This window comes from Marmota flaviventris, chromosome 8 (assembly GCF_047511675.1).
Source record: "Marmota flaviventris isolate mMarFla1 chromosome 8, mMarFla1.hap1, whole genome shotgun sequence".
Taxonomy (NCBI): domain Eukaryota; kingdom Metazoa; phylum Chordata; class Mammalia; order Rodentia; family Sciuridae; genus Marmota; species Marmota flaviventris.
This window is the reverse complement of record NC_092505.1, coordinates 3,844,448-3,853,261: the sequence shown is the minus strand read 5'-3', so window position 1 is coordinate 3,853,261 and position 8,814 is coordinate 3,844,448. Positions and strand designations below refer to the sequence as shown.

The 8,814-nt window shown below is 60.7% G+C and overlaps 1 protein-coding gene across 1 annotated transcript in view; it reads right to left on the bottom strand.

Moving 5' to 3' along the window:
• Nucleotides 1-483: 483 nt before the first annotated feature.
• Tmprss2 (transmembrane serine protease 2) overlaps nucleotides 484-8,814 on the bottom strand; it is a 26,097-nt gene continuing 17,766 nt past the window's right edge. The window contains exons 8-13 of the mRNA XM_071615767.1: nucleotides 7,148-7,316; nucleotides 5,783-5,958; nucleotides 4,894-4,989; nucleotides 4,466-4,608; nucleotides 3,823-4,045; nucleotides 484-575 (exon numbers count right to left, since the gene is read on the bottom strand). Of these exons, the coding sequence (XP_071471868.1) occupies nucleotides 484-575; nucleotides 3,823-4,045; nucleotides 4,466-4,608; nucleotides 4,894-4,989; nucleotides 5,783-5,958; nucleotides 7,148-7,316 (899 nt within the window). The remainder of the gene's footprint in view (nucleotides 576-3,822; nucleotides 4,046-4,465; nucleotides 4,609-4,893; nucleotides 4,990-5,782; nucleotides 5,959-7,147; nucleotides 7,317-8,814) is intronic.

The following is an 8,814-nucleotide window of genomic DNA, read 5'->3' as shown; positions in this document are numbered from 1 at the left end:
GTCCCAGTCCCAGGGAGGCTGTTTTAGGGACTTTTTCACTGCTGGGACTAAAGGATCTGACCAGAACAATTTCAAAGGAGGAAAAGTTTATTTGTAGGCTCATGGTTTGGGAGATCCCAGTCCAGAGATGGTCAGCCCCATTCCTCGGGGCTTGAGGTGACGCAGAACATCGCGGCAGGAGAGTGTGGTGTAGGGAAGCAGCTCCAGGATGATCGGGAAGGGGACTCCACTGGCCAGATACAAATACCCACCCAAAGCCGCACCCCAATTCCCACCTTCCCCAGCCAAACCGGCCACTTCAGTTAATCCCATCGAGGACTCATGCTGATTAGGCTAAGCCTCCGCCCAACATTTCTCCTCAGAACCTTCTTGCCTTGACTCACACGTGAGCCTTGGGGGGACACCTCACATCCAGACCACAACAGAGGCCCACAGCGGCCTGTGCTCGGCTCCCTCCAGTTCCCGCTGTTGGGCTGCGTCCTCTCAGGGGCTGTTCAGTGCCCTGTGTTTGCAAATCTGAGTGGGGCTGGCCGTGTCCCTGTTCTCCACAGCCAGGGTGCAGCGCCGCAGCGCCACTGTGGAGGCCAGCACAGAGTGGCGCAGCCTCTAACGGAGACACGCGCTAGAGCCCTGGTTCGGGCTGTTGGGGGCTGCTGGATGGGAACGCCGTCCGGGGACCCACCAAGAAAGTCAGATGTGGCATCTGCACGGAGACACGTGGAGTGGGGGCTGTGTGTGTCACTTTTGAGCGTATCGTGCCCAGGATGCCCGGGAGCCCAGCTGTCCCCCCAGGAGCAGTGTCAGTGCTGCCGTCCCAGATCCCTGGAGCTTCCCCCAGAACCACTGTCCCCACTCAGAGCCTGTCATCCAAGACAACCCAGGGCTTGGGTCGAGGCTTCGCTCTGTTTTCACTTTCTTCCATGTGGACAGGTTTGGGGAGGGAAGCCAGCCATGGTCGTTTCCTCCAACCCTGTTACACGCTGAGGATGCTCAAGGAAGAGAGGCTTTCTGCCCCAGGTGGGGAGAGGCACCCAGTCTCTCTCCTGCCTGCATCTCCAACTCCAGGGCCTTGGGATGGATACACCGGAGGAGGCCTTCCTGCCACCGTGCACCAACAGAGACTATGGAAAGGACCTGACTGTTTTGGTCAGGCTGGGACCGAGGACCTGGGTACCCTGGGCACAAAGGTGGGAACGGGTGGCTCTCAGGGCCCGAATCTGGGAGAGGTGGGAACCTGGACAAGGCCCCTCCAGGAGTCATCAAGGGTCACATCCCACGGGACAGGCTGTGGGAATCCAGGGACCTGGCCTGGCCAGGTGCTCTGACCAGCATGCCCTCCCCCAGGCCGGGCCCGAACTCGTTGTTGAACAAGGAGAGGCCACCCAGCCCTGCTGCCCGGCACAACTGCAAAGACTGGATGAATACTGGAAAAAAGCACGCACTTTATTTGCATAGTATCCTGTCATTGAATTTTACAGCTTAGAACAGACAGAGAGCAGGAGACGAGCTGTGGTGCACACCGAGAGGAGACGCACCGAGAAGGGAGTGTTTGGGAGCGTTTGGCCACTTCCAGGAGCTTGAGCATCCGGCCTGGGAGGAAGGTCCCCGGTGCTACTCCACGGGGGTGTGGGGGAGCACCCACCCTCCCCTGCAAGCCCAGTGGGAGCAGCACATCAGCCACTGGAGCCACGAGAGCTGGCCACGATCAAGGTGGTCACACTCTGCAATGTCAGGGCGGGCCCTCCCTCCAGTGGAAACCCAGGGCCACAAGGGGCCACAGGGAGTGCCGCACACACCTGTCCCCTCTGTCACAAGCTTGGGGGCTTTTCTTTCACACTCCTCTGCAGGACCTTGAGTTAGGAGCCAGCTGTCAAGTGCGAGAGACTCAAAGGCCCGCTGTGCCTACGGGGCACCAGTAGAGCTTCAGGGAGCCCAGTGCGGGCAGGCGTCAGAAGCCAGGTCCCAGAGCACCGAGGTAGTCTAGGAGAAACCAGACCCGGAACCAGGGCTTCCGGGTCTGCACATCCCTGAGTCCCCAGAGGACCTCGGCCTCCATGGGATGAGCCGGCCCTGAGAGGGTTCCCGAGGGCTGGGCTCAGCCCACTGGCAGCCAAGGGGCCAGCACAGGCTCTGAGGGGGAAGGGAGGAGGCACAGGGAGAGGCCAGGGCCAGGCTGCAGTGGTTGGAGTGGGTCTGTGTTCAGCCCCGGCTCTGGGGGCTCTGCCTACACTCTCAGCCTCAAACGTTTCTGCTGTCCCAATAAGTGGCCAGCATAGCTGTGCCCTAGGAGGGCTGGTCCCTTTGTTTCCAGCCAGCATCCACCCTGGGTGCTGAGAAGGCACTAAAATATGACCAGCCACCTGGAGACCAGGTGGCCCTCCCTGGCCACCAAGACCCCTGCCCTCCCCCTCTTCCCTCTCAGGCCATCCAACCACTCAGAGGTCACCCCTCCACACTCATCCAAAGGGGGTCAGCAAGGCTCAGGAGGAAGACCCAGCAGGGCAGCGCCTGCATGCATGTCCCTGGAGGGCCTGCCACCCCTCTGGACAGAGAGTTGGGGGAGTGGACAGGGCGGGCCTGCAGCCTGCACTGGATGCCGACAGCAGCAGACGACAAGTCACTGTTTAATCAAAGTGAAAGGACCTGGGATCATCTGGAAAGGCACACACGCCAGGGAATTAAATCAGCCCCAGGGGTCCTTGGGTACGACGTTGAGGACAAGGGAGTCGTGGACACGGCCACACAGGTTAGCTGTTCGCCTGTTCAGAAGGAAAAAGAAACAGACGCTGCTTTCTTCAAACAGCAACAGGCAGGCCATTCCTCCTCCAGGTGCACATGGCAGGGCTCAGGCGCAGGAAGCAGGGGCCAGGCTGCAGGCGGACGGGCGGTGGGGACCCCAGCACCTCTGGGAACAGGCTCAGCCTGGGAGCCACACTCGGCTGAGGACACCAACACCTCAGGGGTGTCACCGTGGAGTCCTTGCTTCCTACCCGCCACACGTCCTGACACCCGGTCCTCTGCCGCTGCAGCCACACACTCCCGCTCCTCTGCTCCCTCACCCCTGTGCCCAGCCCCCACTGTCCCTCCTTGTTGCCCCCAATCACAGCCACACCTGTCTGCGTGCAGCCACCTGCCCCTCTCCAGGTGAGGCCCAGCCCCAAGGTAACGTGAAGGCCCTGCACCCAGATGTCATTGAGGGGACAGAGGTAGAGCACTGCCCCTGGTCCTGGCCCTCCTTCAGCACCTGGGACCTTGGGGACACGAGGAGAGGAAGAGCATGTCTCTCACCAGTGCCAGCCTGGAAGGCGTCAGGACCTGAGACTATGGGCGGCCTGCTGCCCCTGAGCTGGGGACACTCAGAGCTCTGCCAGCAGAGGGGCTCAGGGTGGCAGGGCAGGGTGGCAGGGCAGGGTGGCAGGGCAGGGTGGCAGGGCAGGATGGCAGGGGCCTGGGGTCACCCTCTCCATGCTCCTTACCCTGCTGCAGGGTCTGGGGACCCAAGGCCCCCAGACACTCCTGCACCCCTTGAGTTGGGGGCTGCCCGGGGCCCTTGGGAGGTCCCCATGAGGGGGGTGCCCCATCCGACTCTTCCCTCTGCTCCCTGCCCCTCACCACAGGGCTCAGTTGATGTGGGCGGTGGTGACTGGCCAGCTGAGCCGGCTCCAGTGCAGAGGGCAGAGCCCCGAGGAGGGTCCTGCTGGCTTCTGCCACCAGCACCAGTGGGCACCAGGGCCTGGGGACACTGGATTGGGGGAAGGTGATCTTGATCTAGCTTCACTGCAGCCGTGGGAAGCAGGGTGGCCTGGTGCCTTGGTGGCCAACCAGCTTCTCGCAGCAGAAGCTGGCCTCCTCTCAAGGAGACGGAAACCCAGTGGGAAGGACAGGAAGTTACCCTCATCTGTCGGTAGATCCAGTCTGTGAACACCGTCATGTTTCCGTACACTCCGGGCCTGTTAGGCTTGGCACACCCAGATCCCCAGCTCGTGTCCCCAATCAACCACCAGACTTCATTCTTCAAAGTGACCAGCGGCCCTCCACTGTCCCCCTGGGGGACACAGCAAGTTACCGAGAGTAGAAAGGCTAGTTGCAACCCTCAGCCCATCTCAGAGCACCCAGAGGGCGCGGGGTCAGGGGTTAGGAGTGGGGGTGCCGTCCGCCCTCCACCCCGGGAGGCAGGCTGCGGCATTAATGGACACAGGCGCCCAGCTCAGCGTGGCCAAGAGGCCGGCTGTCTGTGGTTTAAGTCAGCACACTCCCTCCTGCTGCCCGGCACTTCCCCAGGGAAGGGCTCTTTCCCAGGAAGCCAAGCGCAGGAGGCTCTCATGCTGTTGGTGACCACCAGTCCCCACAGCTGCCCCAGAGCGATATCACCAGGAGGCTTCACAGAGCCCCGCAGAGCATGGACCCTCACAAGGGATCGGCAGGAACTGGCGAGGCTCAGAGTTGAAGAGAAACTGGCAATTACCTGGCAGGAGTCGATGTTGCCCTGCAGGTACCCGGCACAGATCATGGCCGGAGTGATGAGGTTATTGTAGACATATTTGCTGTTGCAGTGTGAGTGCTCAATGAGGTGCACCAGCGCAGCGTTCAGCACGTCCGAGGTCTTCCCTAAGAACAGAGGCATGGACCAGCGGCTCTCAAGGGCGAGTGGATGTCCTTCCCTGAGTGCATGCCTGCTGTCCCCTCCCTCTGCCCATCCTGATCCCAAGCATGGCGTGCTAAGTAGGGTCAGTGTGTTTTTCCCCATTAAGATGGGGCAACGGAGGCACAAAGCCAGGTGAACTGCCTCAGATCATCAACCACTGAAGAGCAGAACTGAGACTCAAACCAACTGCCCACGCCTTGCCCCGCGCTGCCCCCACGCCCCGCTGGCCTGCATGCCCTGAGCCTTACCTTTCTCATAGGTGGCCCCCCACCCAGAAATCCAGCACGGCTGTTGTGCCTCCAGCATCATGCCAGGATTGGGCAGGCACACGGGCTTCACCCTGTCTGTGCCAAGAGGAGGAAACCATGAGCCCTGGGAGTCCAGCAATGGCCTCAGGCAAGAGACTGCGCCTGGCCTGGCCCTGTGCATAGGCAGCCCCCACCACCCTGCCCCGAGAACCCCGGATGCCTATGTGCCTTGACACCCCCACTGTGTGCCCTGGCAGGCCCCTCTTTCTAAGAGGCGAGAAGTTCCCCTCTGAATCCTGTGACATCGTTGCTCCTAAAAACACACGTTCAGCACAGTGGAGCCTCTGGCTCCTGGCTCCTGGTGGGCTCCCCGGTGAGAGCCCTTTCCCACCTTGAAGGCAAGTTCTTCATGGGGAGGGGGAGGCTCTGCTTCATCTGCACCCACGTGGGGCTAGAACATTCCAGACCTTCGCATAGACTAGTGCGGGGGGGCCAAACAGGAAGCTGAGGGGAGGCGCTGGTGTAACCCATGATTCTAAAGGACATCACTCCCCGAGTGTACGACTGGCAATGTCTGGAGACAACTTTGATTGTCTCGACTAGTGGATGCTACTGACCTCTAGTGGGCAGAGGACAGGGACGCTGCTAAACGTCCTGCAAGGGCCAAGCAGCTGCACATCAATGAGGAGCAAATCTGGCCATCCCTGCTTCCCTTCCCCACACCAGGGCACTCCTGGCCTCTGCCAAGCCCTCCTCTAGCAGCGCCAATCTGTTCAGTGCCAATCTGTCTTCCCTGACCACGCGTCTCGCTAACAACCAGCATCTCTCTCCTTACAACCTGGCCCAGCACCGCACCACTGAACGTCAGCATCGCTCCGGCCACACGTACCATTGAACGTCAGCGGTGTCTGCAACTTCATAAGCGCAACATCGTTGTTCTTGGTCTTGGAGTCATAATTGGGGTGAGAGATCACTTTCTCGACCCGGTGTCCACTTCCATAGAGCATGGAGGACTGTCTCAGAAGGCCTGCGAACGCCGTCCAGTACCGCGGGCTGTTGAGAGGCCTGGGAGACAGAGGCACAGCACGCCATGTCTCACCCCGCGCCAGGCGGTCCTTTGAAAACTACAAGCTGGAGCTGCTGCCCAGGCTGAGACGACTCCCCAGAATGCAGAGCAGGACTGGGCAGTGGCGGCTCCACCTATCACCCCCCCCCACCCGTGCCCCTCTTTCTGCCTCCAGCTGAGGACTCTGGCTGCTGTGGCTGCTGCACTGGCCCACAAATGGGCCCTGAATCTGCCCTAAAGTTGCAAACCCTGTTTCTGGCAGGACTGGGTCCTATTAACCTTCAAATGTCAGGTCATTTCCTGGTAGACAGCAGGTACTCAAATACAAGTATGCTAATAAACACACTGGGACTCTAATAATAATCGAGACATTCCCTTTATCCAAGGATTTTATTTGGGATCTGAGGGCCCCCAACTGCTAGAGAGCTCTCAGGATCCAGGGGCCTGAAGGGAGAGGCAGAAGGGGACACTCCTGGGCGAGACATGGACACTCCCTGCACCTTTACAGCAGCCCCCGTAGAGCAGGGCACACCTGTGTGATAGGTGCAGACCATGTAGGTCAGAAACACTGAGTGACCCGTCCTAGACACACAGCCAGAGGACCGCCAGGCCAGGAGTGAGGCTTCCTGCAACACAGGCAGGTGCCAAAGTAGACACTAAGAAAAGGAAGCGGGCGGGGGGCAGTACCTTCCACAACCCCCACGCATCCACCCCTCCTGCCCGTCTGCATGGGCACGAGGTCCCCGAGTGCATCTGAGGGCTTCTCCTGGCACAAGCATCCGGGAGAGAGGAGGCCCGACAGCAGAGGCCCGGAAGGGCAGGGCCGGGCAGGGCAGGAGGGAGGCTACAGGGATCGGGTCACAGCCATGAGCACTAGGCACCCTAGCTGTGTCGCAGGGCCAGGGCCAGGGCCAGGTGCACTCTGCACACACCTGCTGAGAGTGGACGTGGCCTACCCACACTCAGCCATGCTTCTGGCTGAGAGGTGTCACAGTCTGCCCAGGGCTCATGGTTTCCTCCTCTTGGCACAGACAGGGTGAAGCACACAGGGTGAAGCCCGTGAGCCCCACTCACCTGTGGATACGAAGGCCTTGGAGCTTCACAGCCCTGAATAAGGCCACAGAGTCTCACTCCAAACCCAGCGTCCTTGCCACCCCCACCACCCGACAACAAGGGACGTGGACATACTCCTCCACACAGTGGGCAGCGGTCACAATCCACTCAGGGGTGATGATGGAGCCTCCGCAGACGTGGATGTCTTGGACGTGCAGGCTGACCTGCCAGGGCCAGTCGCCCAGGTTGGCGTTGGTTCCACCCACGATCCTGCTCTGGCGCCGCAGAAAGGGGCTACCACACTCTGGGGGACAAGCAAAGGTCAGCAGGAAGCCAGGCCAGCAGGAGCCCCCTGGCACCTGGCCCCCAGCCCAATCCTGAGGGCACAGGGCTCCCACCCAGGGGTTCACCAGGCAGGGCAGTCGGCAGGACTGCCCCCTCGCATTCCCTGCATTAGGGGTCCAACGAGAGGTGTCACAGTCGACCCTTGGTAGAAGGGAGAGCTCCTGACTCTGCAGATCTCCCCAAGTAGGAGAGTGAGGGGTGACTGAGGGGAGTGAGGAGAGTGAGGGGTGAGGAAGAAGGAGAGTGAGGAGTTGGGTGAGGAGGAGAGTGAGGTGGTGAGTGAGGAGGGAGTGAGGAGGTGAGTGAGAAGGTAAGTAAGAGGGGAGTGAGGAGAGTGAGGGGTGAATGAGGAGGTAAGTAAGAGGGGAGTGAGAGGTGAGTGAGGAGAGAGTGAGGAGGGAGTGAGGAGGAGAGTGAGGAGGGAGTGAGGAGGAGAGTGAGGGGGAGAGTGAGGAGGAAGTGAGGGGGAGAGTGGGGGGAGAGTGAGGGGGAGAGTGAGAATGAGAGTGAGGAGGGAGTGAGGGGGAGAGTGAGGGGGAGAGTGAGGGTGAGAGTGAGGAGGGAGTGAGGGGGAGAGTGAGGGGGAGACTGAGGGGGAGAGTGAGGAGGGAGTGAGGAGGGAGTGAGGGGGAGAGTGAGGGGGAGAGTGAGAATGAGAGTGAGGAGAGTGAGGAGGGAGTGAGGAGGTGAGTGAGAAGGTAACTAAGAGGGGAGTGAGGGGTGAATAAGGAGGAGAGTGAGGGGTGACTAAGGAGGTAAGTAAGAGGGGAGTGAGAGGTAAGTGAGGAAGAGGAAGAGGAGGAGTTGGGTGAGGAGGAGAGTGAGGAGGGAGTGAGGGGGAGAGTGAGGGTGAGAGTGAGGAGGGAGTGAGAAAGGTGAGGGGGAGGGGGGAGAGTGAGGGGGAGAGTGAGGAGGGAGTGAGGGTGAGAGTGAGGGGGAGAGTGAGGAGGGAGTGAGGAGGAGTGAGGGGACAGTGAGGGGGACAGAGAGAATGAGAGTGAGGAGAGTGAGGAGGGAGTGAGGAGGTGAGTGAGAAGGTAACTAAGAGGGGAGTGAGGGGTGAATGAGGAGGAGAGTGAGGGTGACTAAGGAGGTAAGTAAGAGGGGAGTGAGAGGTAAGTGAGGAAGAGAGGAGGAGTTGGGTGAGGAGGAGAGTGAGGAGGGAGTGAGGGGGGAGAGGTGAGGGGGAGAGTGAGGGAGGGAGTGAGGGGGGAGAGTGAGCAGGGAGTGAGGTTGAGAGTGAGGGGGAGAGTGAGGAGGGAGTGAGGGGGAGAGTGAGGGGGACAGTGAGGAGGGAGTGAGGGTGAGAGTAAGGGAGGAGTGAGGGTGAGAGTGAGGGTGAGAGTGAGGAGGTGAGTGAGGAGAGAGTGCGGAGGCGAGTGAGGGGGGAGAGTGAGGGGGAGAGTGAGAGAGGGAGGTGAGGAGGGAAGTGGAGGGGAGAGGTGAGGAGGGAGTGA